This window comes from Chiloscyllium punctatum, chromosome 26 (assembly GCF_047496795.1).
Source record: "Chiloscyllium punctatum isolate Juve2018m chromosome 26, sChiPun1.3, whole genome shotgun sequence".
Lineage (NCBI taxonomy): Eukaryota > Metazoa > Chordata > Chondrichthyes > Orectolobiformes > Hemiscylliidae > Chiloscyllium > Chiloscyllium punctatum.
In genome coordinates, this window is record NC_092764.1 from 64,230,797 (window position 1) to 64,254,087 (window position 23,291).

At 45.6% G+C, this 23,291-nt stretch overlaps 1 protein-coding gene across 5 annotated transcripts in view; it reads left to right on the top strand.

Moving 5' to 3' along the window:
- Nucleotides 1-23,291, top strand: part of dok4 (docking protein 4) — an 88,501-nt gene that overhangs the window by 34,709 nt on the left and 30,501 nt on the right. For 4 of the 5 annotated variants that reach the window (XM_072547545.1, XM_072547548.1, XM_072547544.1 and 1 more), the window contains 2 exons: nucleotides 8,169-8,358; nucleotides 21,941-22,048. In XM_072547545.1, coding sequence (XP_072403646.1) covers nucleotides 8,293-8,358; nucleotides 21,941-22,048 — 174 coding nt within the window. In that variant the 5' untranslated portion in view covers nucleotides 8,169-8,292. The remainder of the gene's footprint in view (nucleotides 1-8,168; nucleotides 8,359-21,940; nucleotides 22,049-23,291) is intronic. The other variant, XM_072547547.1, reaches the window with a different exon arrangement.

Consider the following 23,291-nt stretch of genomic DNA (forward strand, 5'->3'; position numbering starts at 1 on the left):
GTAGTCACTCCCCAGATAAAAGAAAAAGACAGATGGGTGACAGTTAGGGGACAGAAAGGGAACCGGCAGGCAGTGCAGGGATTCCCTGTGGCCATTCCCCTCAACAATAAGTATACCGTTTTGGATACTGTTGGGGGGGATGACTTACCAGGGGAAAGCAGTGGGGCACCTGCTGCTCAGAAGGGAAGGGGAAAGAGGAGTAGAGCAGTAGTCATTGGTGACTCGATAGTTAGGGGGACAGATAGGAGGTTCTGTGGGGACGAGAGAGACTCACAGTTGGTGTGTTGCCTCCCGGGTGCCATGGTCCATGATGTCTCTGATCATGTTTTTGGGATCCTTCAGGGGAAGGGAGAGCAGCCCCAAGTTGTGGTCCACATTGGCACCAATGACATAGGTTGGAAGAGAGATGAGAACTTGAGGCAAAAATTCAGGGAGCTAGGATGGAAGCTTAGAGCTAGGACAAACAGAGTTGTTTTCTCTGGTTTGCTGCCTGTGCCACGTGCTAGTGAGGTGAGGAATAGGGAGAGAAAGGAGTAGAACACATGGCTACAGGGATGGTGCAGGAGGGAGAGTTTCGGGTTTTTGGATAATTGGAGCTCTTTCTGTGGTATGTGGGACCTCTACAAGCAGGATGGTCTTCATCTAAACCAGAGGGGTACCAATATCCTGGTGGGACATTCACTAAAGCTATTAAGGTGGATTTAAACTAATACAGCAGGGGGATGGGAACCAAAATTGTAGGACAGGTACAGAAGAGGATGAGAGTAGGGAGTTCCCAAATCAAGTATCTGACACTGGCAAGTGAGAACCTGGATCGAAGTGTGTGTACTTCAACGTGAGGAGAATCCTTAATTAGGAAAGATTTAGGAAGTGTAGAATGGGGAAGGAAACTGCAGGAGATGAGCACATTAAAAATGTGGAGTTTATTCAAGGAAAGGCTCCTGTGTCTCCTGGATAAGTATGTACCTGTCAGGTAAGGAGGAAGATATAGAACGCATGAGCCGTGGTTTACTAAGGAAGTGGAATCCCTGGTCAAGAAGAAGAAGAAGGTTTATGTTAGGGCAAAATGTGAAAACTCAGGGCACTTGAGAGTTAGAAGGAAGTCAGGAAAGACCTAAAAAGAGAACTCAGAAGAGCCAGGAGGAGACTGGAGAAGTTGAAGGATCAGGGTTAAGCCTAAGGCTTTCCATAGGTACGTCAGGAATAAAAGAATGAAGAGAGTTAAATTAGGGCCAATCAAGGATAATAGTGGGAAGTGGTGCGTGGAGTCAGAGGAGATAAGGGAAACACTAAATAAATATTTTTCGACAGTGTTCACTATATAAAATGAAAATGTTGACGAGGAAGATACAGAGGTACCTGCATCTAGACTAGAAGAGATTGAGGTTCACAAGGAAGAGGTATTGGAAATACTGCAGAGTGTGAAAATAGACAAGACCCCTGGGCTGGATGGGATCTATCCTAGGATCCTCTGGGAAGCAAGGGAAGAGATTGCCGAGCCTTTGGCATTACTCTTGAAATCATCATTGTCTACAGGAATAGTGCCTGAGGACTGGAGGATAGCAAATGTTCAAAAGGGTAGTAGAGACAACCCTGTAATTACAGACTAGTGAGTCTCACTTCAGTTGTTGGTAAAGTATTGGAAAAGGTTATAAGAGATAGGATTTATAACCATCTAGAAAAGAATAATCTGATCAGGGACAGTCAGCTTGGTTTTGTGAAGGGTAGGTCGTGCCTAATGAATCTTATTGAGTTTTTTGACAAAGTGACCAAACAGGTAGATGAGAGTAAACCGGTTGATGTGGTGTATATGGATTTCAGCAAGGCGTTCGATAAGGTTCCCCACAGTAGACAATTATGCAAAATGTGGAGGAATGGGATTGTGGGAGACATAGCAGTTTGGATCAGTAATTGGCTTGCTGAAAGAAAACAGAGGGTTGTAGTTGATGGAACATGTTCATCTTGGTGTCCAGTTACTAGCGGCGTACCGCAAGGGTCGGTGTTGGGTCCACTGCTGTTCATCATTTTTCTAAATGACCTGGATGAGGGCCTAGAAAGGTGGGTTAGTAAATTTGCAGACGACACTAAGGTCAGTGGAGTTGTGGATAGTGACGAAGGATGTAGTAGTTTGCAGAGAGACATAGATAGGATGCAGAGCTGGGCTGAGAGGTGGCGAATGGAGTTTAATGTGGTCAAGTGTGAGGTGATACACTTTGGACGGAGTAATCGGAATGCAAAGTACTGGGCTAATGGTAAGATTCTCGGGAGTGCAGATGAGCAGAGAGATCTCTGTGTCCATGTACACAGATCCCTGAAAGTTGCCACCCAGATTGACAGGGTTGGTAAGAAGGCATACTGTGTTTTGGCCTTTATTAATAGAGGGATTGAGTTCCGGAACCAGGAGGTTATGCTGCAGCTGTACAAAACTCTGGTATAGCCACACTTGGAGTATTGTGTACAGTTCTGGTCACTGCATTATATGAAGGATGTGGAAGCTTTGGACAGAGTGCAGAGGAGAATGTTGCCTGGTATGGAAGGAGTGTCTTACAAGGAAAGGCTGAGGACCTTGAGGCTGTTCTCGTTAGAGAGAAGAAGGTTGAGAGATGACTTAATAGAGACATACAAGACAATCAGAGGGTTAGATAGGGTGGACAGGGAGAGCCTTTTTCCAAGTTTGGTGACGGCAAACACGAGGGAACACAACTTTAAAGTGAGGGGAGATAGATATGAGGCAGGTGTCAGAGGTAGTCTCTTTACTCAGAGAGTAGTAAGGGTATGGAATGCTTTGCCTATGGTAGTAGATTCGGCAAGTTTAAGTGCATTTAAGTTGTCATTGGACAGGCATATGGACGTACATGGAATAGTGTAGGTGGGATGGGCTTCAGACAGGGTGGCGCAACATCGAGGGCTGAAGGGCCTGTACTGCGCTGTTATGTTCTATGAGACTTGATCAAGTGTTACATTAAAAACCAGGCTGGCAGCTCAGAGTAACGTTTCAGGTTAGTTTCAGACTGGATCAAAAGCTAGGTTCAACCCAAACAGGGAGTCATGCTAAAGGGTGATTTTACTGACTGGAGGATGTTTTCTAAGGACCACTAGAATGTAGCAATAACTCCGCCAGTGGTACTAAACATGGAGGAGTGTCGATTAGTGAGGACGGTGTTAATAGATTGCCTCGTGAAATTAATAGGCTAACATAACGGATGGAGACATGTCAGATGGAATTTAATGGGATGTGTGTTGGTAGAAGGGATAAGGAGAGGCAAATATAGGTTTAAAGACTCAGACTGAAAGCGTGAGCAGTGACAGAGAAAGCTGGGGGCTCATTGCTAACTTCAAAATTCATTGCAGGACATAAGAGAGAATCTATAGAAAAGCAATGGGAACTTGATAAATAGAGATTCAGAACAGAAACAGGGAGGTTACATCAAATATTTATAGAACTCTGGTCAGGCCACAATGAGAGTTCTATGTCCATTTGTGTTCCTCACACTTTAGATAAGATGTGAGAGTTCTGGAGAGGGTGCAGAGGAGATTCACCAGAATGGGTCGGGAGGTGAGGAAATTTATATATAAAACATAGAAAAATACAACACAGAACAGGCCCTTTGGCCCACAATGTTGTGCCAAGCTTTAATCGTAATGTAAACTATAATAACTTAACTGATGCGCCCCTCAACTCACTGCTATCCATCTGCATGTCCAGCAGTTGCTTAAATGTCCCTAATGACTCTGCTTCCACCACCACCGCTGGCAACACATTCCATGCACACTCAACTCTCTGCATAAAGAAACTTTCTCTGACGTCCCCTCTGTACCTTATTCCTAATATCTTAAAACATATCTTATGACCCCTCGTACCAATCAATCCTGCCCTGGGGAAAAGTCTCTGATTATTGACTCTATCTATTCCTCTCATTATCTTGTATACCTTGATCAGGTCACCTCTCTTCCTCCATCTCTCCAGAGAGAAGCGTCCGAGTTTGATTGGAGAAGCTGGGGCTGTTAACATTGCCCCTGAATGAGTTTGAGGGGAGATTTGATGAATATGGACAGGATTGTGACACATTTGGACACAGTCATCATGGGAAAGCTGTTCCCATTAGTGGAATATACAAGGAATATGCAATGGGGGGATATGTGAGAAAGAATCTATTGCCTCAATGATTGGTAATGACCTGGAACCCACTGTCCATGCAGTGGGGCTGGGGAAAGAGAGAAGAAATAATTTCAAAAGGAAATTGGATGAAGACTCGAGAGAGACAACCTCACATTGGGGATAAGGAGAGAAGTCGGACTGACTGGATTAATCTGGTGACAAAGTTGATTGATGAGGGAAGGGATGTAGATGTCATATCCATGGACTTTAGTAAGGCATTTGATAAGGTTCACCATGGTAGGCTGATGATGAAGGTGAAGTCACATGGGGTCCAGGGTGTACTAGCTAGATGGATAGAGAACTGTTTGGACAACAGGAGACAGAGTAGTAGTGGAAACGAGTTTCTCAAAATGGAGACCCGTGACCAGTGGTATCTCTCTGGGATCCGTGCTGGGATCACTGTTGCTTGTGATGATTTGGAGGAAGGTGTAGGTTGCCTCCTTAGCAAGTTTGCAGATGACACTAAGATCGGTGGAGTAGCAGGTAGTGAAGGGGACTGTCTAAGAATAAAGAAGTGTATAGATAAATTGGAGAGTTGGGCAGAGAAATGGCAGTTGGAATTCAATCTGGACAAATGCAAGGTGATGCATTTTGGAAGATGCAATTCCAGAGCAAATTGTATGGTAAATGGATAAATCCTGGGGAAAATTGATGTCCAGAGAGATCTGGGTATTCAGGTCCATTGTTCCCTGAAGGTGGCTTCATAGGTCAGTAGAGTGGTCAAGAAGGCATATGGCATGCTGGGTATTGAGTACAGAGTTGGCAGGTCTTGCTACAGTTGTATAAGACTTTGGTTTGGCCACATTTGGAATACTGCATACAGTTCTGTTCGCCACATTACCAAAAGGATGTGGATGCTTTGGAGAGGATGCAGAGGAGGTTCACCAGGATGTTGCCTGGTATGGAGGGTGCTAGCTCTGAGGAGAGGATTATTTTCATTGGAAAGAAGGTAATTGAGGGGGGAACCTGATTGAGCTCTACAAAATCATGAGAGTGTAGACAGGGTGGATGGCAAGAAAGTTTAATTTTCGCCAGAGTGGAGGACTCAGTTACTAAGGGTCACGAGTTTAAAGTGGGAGGAGAAATGTTTAAGGGAGAGATGATGGAAAGTTCTTTACTCAGAGGGTGGTGGATACCTGGAACGTGTTGCCAGCGGAGGTGATAGGGGTGGGCACGATAGCGTCATTTAAGGTGTATCTGGACAGATACATGAATGGGCAGGGAGCAGAGGGATACAGATCCTTAGAAAATAGGCAACAGGTTTAGATGCAGGATATGGAGGCTTGGAGGGCCGAAAGGCCTGTCCCTGCGCTGTGATTTTCTTTGCTCTTTGTTCTAATCTACACAGTGAGCCAGCACAGACTTGATGGGCTGAATGACCTCTTCTGTGCTGTGAATTATAGCAGGCTGTCAACACAGACATTGATCATCCTGCAGAGATATGAAGTCAGCTTTTCGTTGCATAGGGATTAGACAGCGAGTGAAATAAATGGATTTGGCACAAAACCAAAAACATTTGTATGAATGCGACTGCTGTGTTATGTAGTGTGCTGTCACCCATTCCACCAAACTGCCCTCAAAGGTTTTCCCTCCCACTATATCTTATAGTTGTCCCTGATTCTGTAGCTGGGGTGAAGGAAGCCTGTTCCACAGCATGACCCCAGGACCCTTGTGTCCAGGCAGCCCAGATGTACTGAGAGGCAAGTGGCCAGCAGACTAGGACATTTCTCCCTTGGTGAGCTGCAGAGCTGTGGCTGTAAGCTCCAGCTTGTGCTCCCAAATGCTCCAAACCTAAGCTTCTCACTGCCATGTCAGTACCTGAACTGCTGGGTATGCAGGAGGACACTTGCTGTTGCCTGCTCTGAGGATCCACCACCCTCAGAGGTCAAGATGTTGGCTTCTGCTGGAGCACACCATTTCCCAGCAGAGGGGCAGCATGGTGGTTTAGTGGTTAGCACTGGTGTCTCACAACATCAGGGACCTGGGTTCTGTATCTGTGAGTTTTCTCTCACAGTCCAATGATGTGCAGGTTAGGTGGATTAGCCATGGAAAATTGCCCATAGTGCCCAGGGATGTGCAGGTTAGGTGCACGAGCTGTGGGAAATGCAGAGTTACAGGGATAGGGTAAGGAAGTGGGTCTTGGATGGGATGCTCTTCAGAGGGTGGTGTGGACTCAATGTGCCGAATGGCCCGCCTCCATACTGTAGAGATACTACGATCCTAGGTCATGGACATCCCACTGTCACCTGCAGGACATAAAGGAGAGAAGCTGTCGGGGTCATGGTTATAATTTGTATGAAATGAATAACATTGTCATTGACACTGACAGTGACCTCTTGTCAGGTGACTGTGAGAGCAGCAGTGAATGAAGAATGCTACATACTCTATTAGTGGGACACTGCTTGTTACTGCATTCCCACCAGTGATCCCGGTCTTGGCCTACAAGATACAAGATTCTGCCTCCTAGTGGGAGTTAAGAGTTTAATGTCAGACACCCCTCCATCTGGCCCCTTTCTGAATTATTGTGGACAGTTTTCTCCTGTAATGAGAGAAAGGGAGGGATTAAGTGAAAAGAACGTGGTTGGCACAGCTGTTTGTGCCAGTGCTCCTATTCAGAGGGAGTGAGTTGGCAGCACTGAAGCCATGCAAGTTTAATTATGTGGGAGATGGTTGGAGGCTGACAGCAACTGAAGTTGCAGGTAACACTGAGAGCAGTAAAGAACAAGGCTTGGTGGGTGCAGTCACAGAGATTGAGAGAACGTGAGGTACCAGTGAGATGGGTGTGGCACTTACTCTATCAGACTAGAGAAGGTCATTGATCATTCCTGGCACTGACCCTTGGACCAGGCTGGCATTGTCTGGTGCCGTAGAATCACTACAGTGTGGAAGCAGCCCAGTTGGCCCATTGAGTCCACGTCGATCCTCCGGAGAGCATCCCACTCAGTCCCAACCCTATCCCTGTAACCCTGCGGTTAACTCACCTGGCATGCACATCCTTCCATCAACACTCTGAGCAATTTAGCACGGCCAATCCACCTAACCTGCACATCTTCGAACTGTGGGAAGAAACCAGAGCACCTGGAGGAAACCCACGCAGACACGGGGCGAATATGCAAACTCGACACAGTCAGTCGCCTGAGGGTAGAGTTGAGCATGGGTCCCTGGTGCTGCAGGACCTCTTGTGCCAGTCCTCTGGGAGGAGGGTGCCAATTCTCTGCATCGCCCCCGAAACCAGGACCTCCAGGTCCTTGTTAGACAATCATGGCACCATTCTGGTGAGTGCCAAATTATTCTGGGAATGGTGACTGGGACCAGAATCAGGCATTTAGGGGCAGGGTAGGTCATTAAATGAGGTGGGTTTGGTAAAATACTCTGAGGTGTTGTTCAGCCTGGCAGAGAGAAGCCCTCAAAAAAAAACTCAACACAACTGAAATTTAGCCAAGACAATGTAAGATTCATCTCATTTGTGAGAGGCTGAGAGGGCCAAGAATTTTTAATCCACTCTGGATTCCCACCCACTCTGTGCTCCACATTGTCTGTTTCTCCTCCCTCGCCTTCTCATCTTCTCTCCATTTTTTTTGAGCTCACTGTCTGTCTCTTGGACTTTCTCTCTCCACACCCCTTCATTTCGTCCTCTTCTCTCTCTCACCACCACCTCCTCTCAATTTCTCTCTCTCTCCCCCTCCCCCTCTCACTGACCTAGTCTTTCTCACTTCCCTTTCTCTCTTTCCCCCCCCCTTTATCCTCTCTCTTCTTACCTTTCTCTTCCCTCTTTCTCCTCTCTCTCTCTCCCCCTCCTCACCCATTCTACCTCTCCCCACTCACTCTTCTTCCCCTTTCTATCTCCCCTCCTTTCCCCTTCCTTCTCTCAAAGCCCCCTCTTTATCTCTCACCCCTTTTCCCAGCTTCTCTCTTCCCCCTCCCCCACCCCCCACCCCCATACTCCTTCTGCTGTCAGAGGTGGAGTTTGAGATTCTGATCTTTTTGCTGTGTTCTGTTTTCTGATCAGGAGAGCTCCGGTCTCAATGGAGAGGCAGTGGCAGGGTTGAGCGGACGCTTTGTGGAAGGGGTGTTTGAGGGTCCAAGCAGCAGCACTGACGAGCTGGCAGCATCCCCCATCCCCCCACAACAAGATGGCTTCAAATTTCAATGACATTGTGAAACAGGGATACGTGAGGATGAGGAGCCGGAAACTGGGGGTAAGTGGACACTGGTTGGCACTGGGAGCCACACACTGGCTGGCGCATTGTTCCACACAGCCATCGAGTCAAAAGCCAAGCACCTGACTGTTCTAATGCCATTTTCCAGCACCTCGGCCGTTGCCTTGTATGTCTTGGCATCACAAGTGTAAATCCAAATGTTTCTTAAATATTACGAAACTTTCTGCCCCTGCCATCCTTGCAGACAGTGAGTTCCAGATTTCCACCACCCTCTGGATGATAAAATTATTCCTCACATCTCCTCTAAACTTTCTGCCCTTTACGTTAAATGTGCAGGCAGTTCTCCTATAAGATGTATTTGGGCAGGGTGATTTGGGTATAATGTTGCTGAAGAATTAGGGGAAGGTATTTTCCAGAACACTTACCTCCGTTTGCAATAGCACGATTCCAGTGGCAATCATTTCACCTGCTTCGTTCTGCACATGCATTGATGTCAGCACCGTCTCTGAGCCATTTTGCGCATGTGTCAATGTCAGCTGTTCTCGGAGTATGTGAGAAGTACAGAGCAATACATTGAGCAACTTCACCTGGGACTTAGATTTCTGAGACATGGATAGAGCAGGGTCAGGAATGGATGTTGTAGGTTCCTAGATCTTTCTTTAAGATCAGGGAAGAGGGAGTTGCGACTTTGTTAGTCAAGGACAGTATAACGGTGGCTAAAAGAACTATTGACGAAGACTTGTCTACTGAGGTAGAATGGGCTGAGGTTAGAAACAGGAGGGGAGAGGTCACACTGCTTGGAGTTTTTTATAGGCCTCCACAAAGTTCCAAGGAGGTGGAGGGCAGGATTGGCAAATCAATTCTGGTCAGGAGTGCAAGGAACAGACTGGTCATTATGGAGGAGTTTAACTTCCCCAGCATTAACTGGGAATGCTATAACTCTAGTACGTCGGATGGATCAGTTTTTGTCCAATGTGAACAGGAGGGTTTCCTGACACAGTATGTCAAAGGGCCGACAGAGGGGAGGCCACACTGGATCTGGTGCTTGGTAATGAACCTGGCCAGGTGTTTGATTTAGTGGTCGGTGAGCACTTTGGAGAGAATGACCATTATTCGGTTACATTTGGTTTAGCGATGGGAAGGGATAGGTACATGCCACAGATCAAGAGTTATTGATGGGGCAAGGGCCATTGTAATGCCATTAGGCAAGAATTAGGATGCATAGAATGGGGTAGCAAAATGCAGGGGATGGGGACAATTGAAATGTGGAGCTGGTTTAAGGAACAGATATTGGAGTCCTTGATAGGTATGTCCCTGTCAGGCAGGGAGGAAGTGATAAGGTCAGGGAAACGTGGTTAACTAAAGAAATCACATCTCTTGTTAAGCAGAAGAGGGAGGCTTATGTGACATTGAGGCAAGATGGTACAGATGAGGCGATGGAGAGTTACAGATTAGCTAGGAAGGATTTAAAGAGAGAGTTAAGAAGAGCAAGGAGGGACATGAGCAGTCTTTAGCATATAGAATAAAGGAAAATCCTAAAGCTTTCTATAGGTATGTGAGGAATAAAAGGATGATTAGGGTAGGAATAGGGCCAGTCAAAGACAGAAGTGGGAAGTTGTGTGTGGACCCTGTGGAGATCGAAGAGATGCTAAATGAACATTTTTCATTGGTTTTCATTCAGGAAAAGGAGAATAATGTAGAGGAGAAGAATGTGATATGGGCTATTAGACTTGAAAGGATTGAGGTTAGTAAGGAGGAGGCGTTATCAATTCCAGAAGATGTGAAAGTAGACAAGTCCCCTGGGCCAGATGGGATTTTTCTGAAGATTCTCTGGGAAGCTAGGGAGGAGATGGCTGAACCTTTGGCCTTGATCTTTGAGTCGTATTTGTCTACAGGTTTAGTACCAGAGGACTGCAGGATTGCAAATGTTGTGCCCTTGTTCAAGAAGGGCAGCAGAGATGACCTAGGTAATTATAGACCAGTGAGCCTTACTTCTGTTGTAGCAAAGGTTTTGGAAAGGATTATAAGAAATAGGATTCTTAATCATCTGGCAAGCAACAATTTGATCGGAAATAGTCAACATGGACTCGTCAAGGGCAGATCATGTCTCACAAACCTCATTGAGTTTTTTGAGAAGGTGACCAAGCATGTAGATGAGGGTAGAGCAGTCGACGTGGTATACATGGTCTTCAGTAAAGTCTTTGATAAGGTTCCACGTGGTAGGCTGTTGGAGAAAATGTGGAGGCATGGGATTGAGGGTGATTTAGCAGTTTGGATTAGAAACTGGCTTTCTGAAAGAAGGCAGCGAGTGGTGATTGATGGAAAATATTCAGCCTGGAATCTGGTTACTAAGTGGTGTGCCACAAGGATCTGTTTTGGGACCACTGCAGTTTGTCATTTTTAAAAACGACTTGGCCGCAGGCATAGGTGGATGGATTAGTAAATTTGCAGATGACTCTAAAGTCGGTGGAGTAGTGGACAGTGAGAAAGAATGTTGCAGGTTGCAGGGGGACTTGGTTAAACTGCAGAATTGGGCTGAGAGGTGGAGTTCAATGCAACTAAATGTGATGTGATTCACTTCGGAAGAATAACAGGATGGCAGAGTACTGGGTCAATGGAGATTCTTGGTAGTGTGGATGTACAGAGGGATCTTGGAGTCCATATACATAGATCCCTGAAAGTTGCCACCCAGGTGGATAGTGCTGTTAAGAAGGCATACGGTGTGTTAGGTTTCATTGGTAGAGGGATTGAGTTCCAGAACCATGATGTCATATTTCTGTCAGGGTGAAAGGGAAGTCTGGTAGTTATAGGGAATGCTGGATGTCTAAAGAAATTGAGGGTTTGGTTAAGAAAAAGAAGGAAGCGCATGTCAGGTATCGACAGGATAGATCGAGTGAATCTTTAGAAGAGTATAAAGACAGTAGGGGAAAGATAGAAAAGAGACCTAAAGGGCAACTTTTTCACACAGAGGGTGGTACGTGTATGGAATGAACTGCCAGAGGAAGTGGTGGAGGCTGGTACAATTGCAACATTTAAGAGGCATTTGGATATGTGTATATGAATAGGAAGGGTTTGGAGGGATATGGGCCAGGTGCTGGCAGGTGGGACTAGATTGGGTTGGGATATGTGGTTGGCATGGACGGGTTGAACTGAAGGGTCTGTTTCCGTGCTGTACATCTCTATGACTATATGATTAACTAGGGTGGACAGTGAAAGTCGTTTTCCTAGGATGATGTCAGCTTGTATGAGGGGCCATAACTACAAATTGAGGGGTGATAGATTTAAGACAGATGTCAGAGGGAGGTTCTTTACTGACAGAGTGGTATGGGCGTGGAATGTCCTACCTGCTAATGTAGTTAACTCTGCCACATTAGGGGAATTTAAACAGTTCTTGGATAAGCAGATGGATGATGATGGGATCATGTAAGGTGATGTGCTTAGATTAATTCACAGCTCAGCGCAACATCAGGGGCTGAAGGCCCTGTTCAGCACTGTATTGTTCTATGTTCTATCTCAAAAATTAAGCTAATGAATGTTCATTGCTCTCCCTGTGACACAAGGATATTCTTGTATAATTTCTGTATAAGCCCTGTATAAGTCCTGCAGGACTGCATTACTATTATACATATCATTTGCCTTTCTAACTTGTTCTTGTGCCTGCATACCACACAATCTACTCTGAGATTGTGCCCCTCCATTTTTGTAAAAAAAGGGTAGTGAAAAGAATGTTGGCAAAAAACATCCTGGTGATAAAAGTGCAGGTGGCAAATGGAAAAGAAAGGTTATAACGCTGGAAGAGAAGCTAGATCAAGCAATTTGAGCATTAGGAGCGAACACGTGAAAGAGTTTGCTTAACAGGAATGAGGGAGTCTACCTTACACACCGTTAGAGGCAACACACTGAAAAGATTAAAGCAAACTGTATTGCTGAAACAAGTCTGAGTGTCAGTAAACCTGTGAGGTCACAGCCAAAGGACCTTGAGGAGATGGAGAGGCCTCTAAGTGTTTAGATAAAAGATCAAACAAAAAGCAATTGGGACAACCTTTCTCAGCATAAAAGGATAAGCCTTATCCATTTATGAAGATCTCAGAGCACAGCAGGGTAACTGTTCATTCAGTAAGATAACATCTGGCAACCTATGAACAGCTTCTTCAAGACAGAAGAAAAAGGGTAAAGCAGTAAAAACGGGATGTCTGTTTTAAACCAACGCCCAGTCAGCAGACAATCAACCACAGCCATCTACTTCAGTAATGTCAACTGAACTTGATAATGGTGATGATGACCCTCTGTCCCTGCATTAACAATATTGTTTCAATGTAATGTGTTAAATTTACTTTTGTTTCGTTAATAAATATGACTTAAACCTTCATTCGGGCTGTCTTTGTGTTAGGCGTTTTGGTGATTTTTGAGTGATATGTTTTGCTGGTCTGACCCAACTCCCTTTTTCCCGTGTGCCCCATTATTTCTATGAAGTGATTTTGTATTAAACAAGGTTTAGCTGGGATGCAACTGGAGCATTAAAGGAGAACGACCTGTATGTCCCCCGGTCAGAGGTTCCTCCATCAAGGGGAAAGGTTTCTGTCTACACCCCTCCTAATCAATCATGTCCCCTCTCAATCTCTTCTGCTGTAAGGAAAATAACCCCAGTTTGTCCAATCTCTCTTCATAATTGAAACCCTTCAGCCCAGGCAACATACAGGTAAATCTCCTCTGCAGGTTTAGAGACGTTGTCAGAGGTAAGTTCTTTACAGAGAGTGGTGGGTGCATGGAATGCGCTGCCAGCAGTGGTAATAGAGTCAGATATATTAGGGACATTTAAGCGACTCTTGGATAGGCACATAGATGGTAGTAAATGTAGGGTATGTAGGTTAGTTTGCTTTTAGAGTAGGATAAAAGGTCAGCATAACATTGAGGGCCGAAGGGCCTGTACTGTTCTACGTTGCACTTTGTCCTGTGTATCCCTCCTAACATGTAGATCCCAGATCTGCACACAGTACTTGAGCTGTGGCCTAACCATTGTGCAGTAAACTCAGGAAACCCAACTGGAAAAGAACGTCATTTATTGTTGAACACCAAATTAGGGCCACTACTCATGGCGTACATAGGCTAGTCCCAACCTGAGACAAATACTTCCTGATATTCTGGCTGTTCTATGGTCTAACCCATTATGCATCTTTGCCTGGTGTTTTTTAATGTGTTTGGACAATAATGAGTCAGCCACTCCCTCAGGATCGGACCCTCTCCTCACAATTGGCCCCTTCCCTCCAAGATCAGCCCCTCCTCTAAGTTAGCACCTCCCCTGTCAACCCCATCTGCAGGTCAACCCCACCAGTCAACATCTCCCCTAGTGTCAGCTCCTCCCTAACAGGTCAGCCTCTCTCCCAACATCAGCCTTCTGTAGGATCAGTCCCTCCCCCCCCCCCCCCCCTCCCCAGTCCAACTCCCCTACACCAGAGTCAGCCCCATTCCCCAGGGTTAGCCCCACCTCCATAGACCTCTTTCCCACCCATTCCCCTCACACACACACACAGTGGGGGGCACTTCAATCACATTAGGGAACTAAGGGCTTGAGGTTTCATTTATTCTCTCATGGAATGTGGACATGGTTGACTATGCCAGTATTTATTGCCCGTCCCTAGTTGCCCTTGAGAAGGTGGTGGTGAACTGCCTTCTTGAACTGCTGCAATCCATCTGCAGCGGGTTGACCCAAAATGTCCTCAGGGAGAGAGTTACAGGACTTTTACCCAGCGATACTGGAGGAATGGCAATATGTTTCCAAGTCAGGATGGTGAGTGGCTTGGAGGGGGTGGCGTTTCTATGTATCTTCTGCCGTTTTCCTTCTAGATGGAAGTAGCTGTGCATTTGGAAAGTTCTGTCTGAGGATGGCGTGAGTGGATGGTTTGTCCTGGATGGTGTCAAGCTTCTTGAGTTGGCTGTGCACCCACCGATGCAAGAGGGGATTATCCCACCACACTCCTGACTTGTGCCTTGTAGGTGTTGACAGGCTTTGGGGAGTCAGGAGGTGTGTTACTCACTGCAGTATTCCTAGCCTCTGATCTGCTCTTGGAGCTACTGTGTATTAATGTGGTGACTCCAGTTGAGTTTCTGGTCAATGAGTAATCCCCATGTTGTTGATGATGGGGATTCAGTGATGGGAATACCATTGAATGTCAAGGTGAGAATGAAGCAAGTGATAATGAGCCGGAGCATATTGTTCATGAGGGTGGGGAAGGTGAAAATAATGATTAATATCAAGATGGCCACTTGAGGAAAATGTATTTGCTGGACCTTGGAGGTCACCCAAGGCAGTGAGACTGACTAAATTCTCCTTGGGGAGCCTAATGTGGGCTCAAGGGTCAAATGCCTCCTTTCCCTAGCCCTAATAACCTGGATAAAGTTTGGATTATTGGGCTTGTCATGAGGTCAGTACCTTCCCCATTGTCTGTTCACAAGGATCTTGCTGTCAATATCACTATCACTCTGCTGCAGTGAAATGAAGATTCAGGTTCAGCTTCTCTGCTATTTGTACAGCTGGTGAAGTCTGGACATTTGCCTGGTTTGAATTGTTTTTAGCTGCTGTTTACATGGCCACAGCTCCACACTCCAACATTGTGCCACTTTCACTTTGAAAGTCTATACAGACCATCATGGGCAGCACAGTGGTTAGCACTGCCAACTCTCAACAGCAGGAACACAGGTTCAGAATTCAGCCTTGGGTGACTGTGTGGAGTTGGCGCATTCTCCCCGTGTCTGCGTGGGTTTCCTCCCACACTTCAAAAACGTGCAGATTGGTGATGGTAAGAATAAAATTGGTGCACTTACCGGGATAGGATGGGGGGACTGGGGCTGGGTGGGATGCACTTCAGAGGGTCAGTGCATACTTGATGGACCTTTTTCTGCACTTAGGGATTCTATGATCATCAGCTGCTTGCCCTGCAGCTTGGATCAATGCTGCCATCTGCTGGCCCTTGACACAGCTCTGTGTTTGAACCTCAGGCTGTGGGAGTCATCAAAAGCATATTGTCTGTTCACAAGATGCCAATGTCATTGCGTCTGGTGAAATAAAGTGATGGGCACCTTGACTGGGAGTGTTGGGCGAGGTGGTTATTGTGAGAGTGGAGAAATGTGTGGGGGAGACAAGTGGTGCTGAAGTTTTTGGAAACAACAAAATTAATTAATTAAAGATTCATTTGGTTTGTTCACGGCAAACTTGACATTTTATTTTTTTTAAGAAAGTGACAGAGAGCAGCAGGAAGCCCTGGGACAGGATCCAGGACAGGGGCTATATCAGTGTCTAGTATCCAGGGCTGTTGGCAGTGGGTCTTGGTGCTGTGATCAGTGGGGGCTAGGGTGGCCCAGTTCAGAGCCAGGAGCAGCACAAAGGCTGGAGATTTCAGATTTTAACCGTGCCTGGGTGTATATTGACATAGATCATTGGAGGTGGCAGGACAGATTGAAAAAATAGTTAATAAAGCACACAGTATCCTAAACTTTACCAATCAGGGTGTGGAGGAGAAGAGCAAGGAGTTGATGCTGAGCTTGTAAAAGGCACCAGTTATACCTGTTTTGGAATACTGTGTCCAGTTCCAATGGCCTGTTGGAACCAATCCCGAACTCAAAACGACAGTGCAGGAGGCTCAAGCTATTTGAGAGACTTGAGATTAGCAGATTTCATCCAATTCAAAGAGATTATGAAATTACACTGCACTTCCGTGGCACTTTAACATGTTTCAGTTTGACAGATAATTGGACGCTAAAATGCTGTATCATTTCAGACACCCAGGGATGGCCTGAGCCTTCCAGAGGACCAAAGCTCTTCAACTGGTCTCTCCTTCTCCTCCTACATCCTGTCAGATCTTCACCTGTAATTCGAGACAGATAGCATCGATATTGCTGCACATAGAGTTATAAAGTCATAGTGATGTACAACCCGTCCATGTTGGCCAGATATCCCAACCCAATCTAGTCCCACCTGCCAGCACCTGGCCCATATCCCTCCAAACCTTCCTATTCATATACCCATCCAAATGCCTCTTAAATGTTGCAATTGTTCCAGCCTCCACCAGTTCCTCTGGCAGCTCATTCTATACATGTACCACCCTCTGCGTTAAAAAGTTGCCCCTTCTTTCCCCTCTCACCCTAAACCTATGCCCTCTAGTTCTGCACTCCGCCACCCCAGGGAAGAGACGTTGTCTATTTATCCTATCCATGCTTCTCAGAATTTTATAAACCTTCATAAGGTCACCCCTCAGCCTCCGATGCTCCAGGGAAAACAGTCACCATATATTCAACCTCTCCCTTTAGCTCAAGTCCTCCAACCCTGGCAACATGTCCTTCATTCACACCATCCTCTGGCCCTTTCACAGTATTAATGGACAAAGATGGATCTGGCAATACAATAATGTTTTACAGCAGCCTTTTGCATATTAAGAAGATACTATTCATCATCGACAAAAGTTCTAGAGTTCCTCTCTGGTCACACTGCCCATTCAAACCTACTTTGAACCTTACAGAAATTAAAACAATTTGTACTGATCAGCTGACTGGGCTTGTCAGTATTTGCCTTATACTCTGATTCCACCATGTTCCAACATTTACAATTGCTGTGTGCAATGTCATGTTGCATTTTAACTTACTTTAACCGTGAAGCTACATCTTCCTTTCTTTCTGTTGAAAATCCTTAAAAGTTTTTCATATACCAACGTCCACTTTGTGATCCCTGCTCTCTCTAATATTGTTGCTCAAGAATCTGCTGAATTGAAATATTAATTTCAATTCAGAGCCATCTTCCTGTGGTTTCACCTCACCACAAGGCTGCATAAGGCAATAGCTAAATGATTGTATCCATGCCAGTTAAAAACAATAAGCCAAAGAAGCTTTTTTCTGTACTGTTGATCCCAAAAATACTCTGAGAGAAAAGATCATGTGGACCTGCATCACTTCCTGCTGTAATGTGTACCTCATTAACCTATCACCCTGGAACACAATCCCTTCAAATATGTCTCAATCCGTTTGTATGAGGGGGTTCCCTCCCAAATCTGGTAGGTTTTTTTCAAGGTGGTGACCAAATGTATAGATGAGGGTAGGGCAGTTTATATCGATTTCAGGGTCAAAAAGTGTGGCACTAGAAAAGCAGAGCAGGTCAGGCAGCATCCGAAGAGCAGGAGAATCAACATTTTGGGCATAAGCCCTTCATCAGGAATATGGCAGGGTGGGGGGGAAGGGGGCTGAGAGATAATTAGGAAGGTGGGGGTGGGGCTGAGGGTAGGTAGCAAGGCCTTTTACAAGGACCCATGTAGGAAACTGATGAAACTGAAAGCTGGTGGGATCCAGGGTAGCAAGTTGGATCCAAAGTTGGCTCCATGGTAGGAGACAGAGGGTGGTGGTAGAAGGCTGTTTATGTGACTGGAATTAACCTGACTTGCACATCTTTGGACTGTGGGAGGAAACCGGAGCACCCGGAGGAAACCCACGCAGACACGGGGAGAATGTGCAAACTCCACACAGTGTTCAGTGGCATGCCACAGGGATCAGTGCTGGGCCTGTTATTGTTCATGATGTATATACGCTATGTAAATGAGAATATGGGGCTATGATAAGTCAGTTGTGGATGACCAAGATTGTTCTTGTGATTGACAGTGAGGAGGAAGGTCTTACATTATAGCAGGATATAGATGGCTTGGTTAGATGGGCAGTTCAGTAACAGATGGATTACAGAGCAGTGGATGTAGTGTACATGGATTTTAGTAAGGCATTTGATAAGGTTCCCCATGGTAGGCTTATGCGGAAAGTCAGGAGGCATGGGATAGAGGGAAATTTGGCCAATTGGATAGAAAACTGGCTAACCGGTCGAAGTCAGAGAGTGGTGGTAGATGGTAAATATTCAGCATGGAGTCCAGTTACAAGTGGAGTTCCGCAGGGATCAGTTCTGGGTCCTCTGCTGTTTGTAATTTTTATTAATGACTTAGAGGAGGGAGTCGAAGGGTGGGTCAGTAAATTTGCAGATGATACAAAGATAGGTGGAGTTGTGGACAGTGAGGAGGGCTGTTGTCGGCTGCAGAGGGACTTAGATATGATGCAGAGCTGGGCTGAGGAGTGGCAGATGGAGTTCAACCCTGCCAAGTGTGAGGTTGTCCATTTTGGAAGAACAAATAAGAATGCGGAATACAGGGTTAATGGTAGGGTTCTTGGTCAGGTGGAGGAACAGAGGGATCTTGGGGTCTATGTACATAGATCTTTGAAGGTTGCCACTCAGGTGGATAGAGTTTGTAAGAAGGCCTATGGAGTATTATCGTTCATTAGCAGAGGGATTGAATTCAAGAGTCGTGAGGTGATGTTGCAGCTGTACAGGACTTTGGTTAGGCCACATTTGGAGTACTGTGTGCAGTTCTGGTCGCCTCACTTTAGGAAAGATGTGGAAGCTTTGGAGAGGGTGCAGAGAAGATTTACCAGGATGTTGCCTGGAATGGAGAGTAGGTCGTACGAGGATAGGTTGAGAGTTCTCGGCCTTTTCTCGTTGGAACGGCGAAGGATGAGGGGTGACTTGATCGAGGTTTAGAAGATGATCAGAGGAATAGATAGAGTAGACAGTCAGAAACTTTTTCCCCGGGTACAACAAGGGGACATAAATTTAAGGTGAAGGGTGGAAGGTATAGGGGAGATGTCAGGGGTGGGTTCTTTACCCAGAGAGTGGTGGGGGCATGGAATGCGCTGCCTGAGGGAGTGGTAGAGTCAGATTCATTGGCGACCTTTAAGCGGCATTTCGATAGGTACATGGATGGGTGCTTAATCTAGGATAGAAGTTCGGCACAACATCGTGGGCCGAAGGGCCTGTTCTGTGCTGTATTGTTCTATGTTCTAACCTTGAGAAATGTGAGTGGATACATTTTGCGACTAGGAACAAGACAAGGGAGTACTCAGTGAATGTCAGGACATTAGGAAGCTTAGAAGGACAGTGGGATCTTGGAGTGCTATTCTCCAGATTCTGAAGGTAGCAGGACAGGTTAATAGGGTAGTTAAGAAGGCATACAAGGTCTTGTCTTTATCAGTCATGGCATAGATTATAAGTACAGGAAGATTTTGTTGGAGCTGGTTCGGTCTTTGGTTCGGTCCCAGCTGAAATATTGTGTGCAGTTCTGGTCACCACACTATTGGAAGGAGAGGATTACACTGGAGTGGGTACTGAGGAGTTCTCTGGGATAGAACATTTCAACGATGAAGCTCAGGTTGCTTCTTTGGAGCAGAGCAGATTGAGAGAGGACCTGACAGAGGTGTATAAGATTATGAGGATCATAGACTGGGTGAATAGAAAGCAGCAGTTCCCCTAAACTGAAGGGTCAGAAACAAGGGACATAATTTTAAAGTAAAAGGTAAGATGTTTACAGAGGATTTGAGGAAAATCTGTTTCACCCAGAAGGTGGTGGGGGTTTGGAATAGACTGTCTGGTAGTGCTGTTGAGGCAGAAACTTCACAATGTTTCAAAAGAACTTGAATGAATACTTGAAGTGTCATAATATTCAAGTCTATGGGGCATGTGCTGCAAAGTGGGACTAGTACAGACTGAAGGGCCTCTTCTGTTCTGTATGATCCTATGGCTCCAAATTTCTGTTAGTTTTGTTTTACAGGGATAACTGCTGGGGCAGTTTCCCTAACATGTTAGCTCCTTCACAGGTAAGATTGGCAATGTGAATCCTGTGCGCTCTCTCAGACTCTAATAGGCTGAATTCTCTGAAAGGAGAATTGATGGACAACTCCAGTTGAAGAACCAGGCTGTCATCTGGATCTCAGGCCTATTTAACAGGGTCAGTAGCTGTTCCGACTGTCGAGAAGGTTACCTTTTGAGAAGCTGTCCCAAAGCACTCTGCACTGTTTTCAACTTGTACAAGGCTGGATGTGGATCTGGTCTGTTTCACCTTTTGTCCACAATGAGCCTGCTCTCCAATCCAAACTCTCTCCTGACTGGAAGCTTCTGGCAGGTTTGACAGGTAATTGGATATAAACATTCTATTTAATTTGAGAGACACGTTTAGGAGGATCAAACCCCTCAGCTGGTCTCTCCTTTTCCACCTAGCTCCTGTTCAAATCTCTATTAATCTCTATTCCCTCTTTTAGGTCATCAGCAGTCCAGAAAGCTCACCCAGGCAACACATCACTGGAGTTTCTCTATCTTGTGAGGTCTTCTCTTTGCCTTGTTCTGGATGTACTTCATGCTGTGACACTCAGCTGGGAAGGAATCTTTCTCGCTAAAATGATTGGTTCACACTCTCTTCATGGCTCCTCTGTTTTTATGTGGCCTTTCTTCACTTTTAAAACTAATGTACTCATTTTCGGTCCTGATTCTCCATTGCACCAAGTCCCTGATCAATGTTTCTTCCTTAGCCCAACTGAATTGCCTTTCTTAGTGTTACGTCATCCTTTGACTTTGACTTTGAGTGGTCAGACAATGTTTCACCCAAGATATTCAAGAAATTCATTGGAACTTGAAACATTTCTCTGCATATACTGTCAGACCTGTTGAGTTTCTCCAGCAATTTTTCTTTTTGTTTTAGATTTCTTTGTTTTATCATTCAACCTTCTGCTTGATTGAGACCCTACAACCTGATGTAATGGCAGAGGCTTCCATCTTGTTCATTTACTTGTTGCTGTCATGCTGTCTCTTGTTATGCTGCTGAGGGCTGTTTCCAGAGTCAGAGAGTCAAATGAGACAGACAGGGGTTGCAAGGTCCAAAAAGCAGCTCACCTTTATCAATACTCGACAAATGTCATCCTGAGAAGAAACCAGATGGGCTTGAGAATTGGCGATTTGAAGGAACAATCTCATTTGGTTGGTCAGCTTGTGAGGGCAATAGCCTCAAGACTCTGCCCTCAATCCCAAACTTTCTACAGTGTCTGGTCTTGCCCTGGCAGTGGTTCTCTTCAACTAGGTGAACACAAACCTTCAGGTCATCAGGTGAGCTGCCTTCATGTGAATGGAAGAAACATGTGCATGTAATGGCACCTGACACCACTGTGGAACCTTCTTACACACCTCATTCACAGAACAATTCATCCACTTCTGAAGCGGAGTAACTGCTGTAACGTTTGAAATATGGCAGCCAACTTGTGCATGGCTAGTTCCCAAAAAGATGACTCTGACCACCTAACCTGTAACTGCTTGAGTGTTAGATATTTACCAAGGCAAAAGGGAGAACTTCCCTGTCCTAGAGCCATTAGAAAGAGGAACTTGGAGTAGACATACTGCCTTTGTGCTTGATCTGCCTTTTAACACAATCTAGTGTTCTATCACATATTGACGGACAAACTGACCCTCATCCTGATCCCCATCTCCACCTAAACTCTGACTCTCACATTCCTTATCCTCAGTTTGACCCTCTTGCTAACCTTGTTCCTCAACCTGGCCTTCACCCAGACCCTTGCACTCTGTCCTGTGGGATGGGTCTGATGTTTGGGGTCTGTGGGCTTGGATCTCTGAGGTGAGGTTTGTTTGCGTTCAGGCTGGATCTCCAAGGTTCTGAGGATCCTGTGCTCAGATTGCAGGGAAACCTGTAGTTGGATTCCAGGGGATCCTGTGCCATGATTCTTAGAAGATCAGGAAAATGCTCAGTGCTCTTTCTCCTTTCAGATCTACCGACGGTGTTGGCTCATCTTCAAAACATCGTCCAGCAAAGGACCCCGAAGGTTAGAGAAATATCCCGATGAGAAAGCAGCCAATCTCAAAGCGAGTCCCAAGGTAAAAACCAGGGTGACCTCATAATCCTTATCCTGTCTCATTCTCGCTCTCTGTCTCTCGCTCTCATTCTCTCTCTCTCATTCTCTCTCTCTCTCTCTCTCTCTCTCAACTTCTGTCTCCCTTTGTCACTCTCTGTGTCTCTCTCTTTTCAGTATAAAAGTTGGCAAGTCATGATGCAGCTGTATAAGACTTTAGTTAGACCACATTTGGGGTATTGTGGGCAGTTCTGGTCTCCACACTGCAGGAAAGATGTGGAGGCTTTGGACACAGTGCAAAATAGATTTACCAGGGTGTCATCTGGGTGAAGCGTATTAGCTATAAGGAAAAGTTGGGCAAACTTGCATTGTTTTTGCTAGCATGTCCTATTTTGCTGGAGGTATATAAAATTATGAGAGGTGCTGATAGTCAGAGTCTTTATCCCAGGGTAGAAATGTCAGGTCCTGGGGAGCATAAGCTTAAGATGAGAGGGGAAAAGTTTAAGGGAGATGTGAGAGGAAAGTATTTTACACAGAGTGGGGAAGATACCTGGAAGACACTGCCAGAGGAGTTGGTAAAAGCAGAGATGATAGCAATGTTTAAGAGGCATTTAGATACATGAATAGGCAGGGAATAGAGGGATACATGTGCAATCAGATGGGATTAGTTTAGAATGGCATCATGGTCGGCCTGTTCCTGTGCTGTACTGTTCTATGTTCTATGTACTATGGACCCCCTGTCTTCCTCTGTGACTCTCGTCATACCATTTAAGGTGACTGAATGTTTATTGCTATTCAGCCTGTTTTGATCAGACTGATTCTTCATATGAATGTTAGTGTATGTACGTGTGCATATGTGTCTAAATCTGTATGGGATTGTGTATGTGAGAGAGTATGTTGGTGGGTGAGTATGTGTGTGTGCATAGGGGTCTGAGTCAATAAAATGTAGAGCTGCAAAAATCAAGCAGCATCAGACGAGCAGGAGAGTCAACGTGTGTGTGTGTGTGTGAGGGTGAATGTATCATTGTGTGTGGGGGAGGGAAGGTATGCAAGGGTGAGTTTGAGTGTACAAGAGAATGTTTGTGTGTCTGGCTCACTCCACAGTCCCCTGAGAGTGGCAACACAAATGAATAAGGTGGGCAAGAAGGCGTTTGGCATGCTTTCCTTCATTGGTCATAGCATCAAGTATAAACGTTGGCAGGTCATGTTGCAGTTCTATCAAGCTTTAGTTGGGTCACATTTGGAATATTGCATATAGTTCTGCTCAC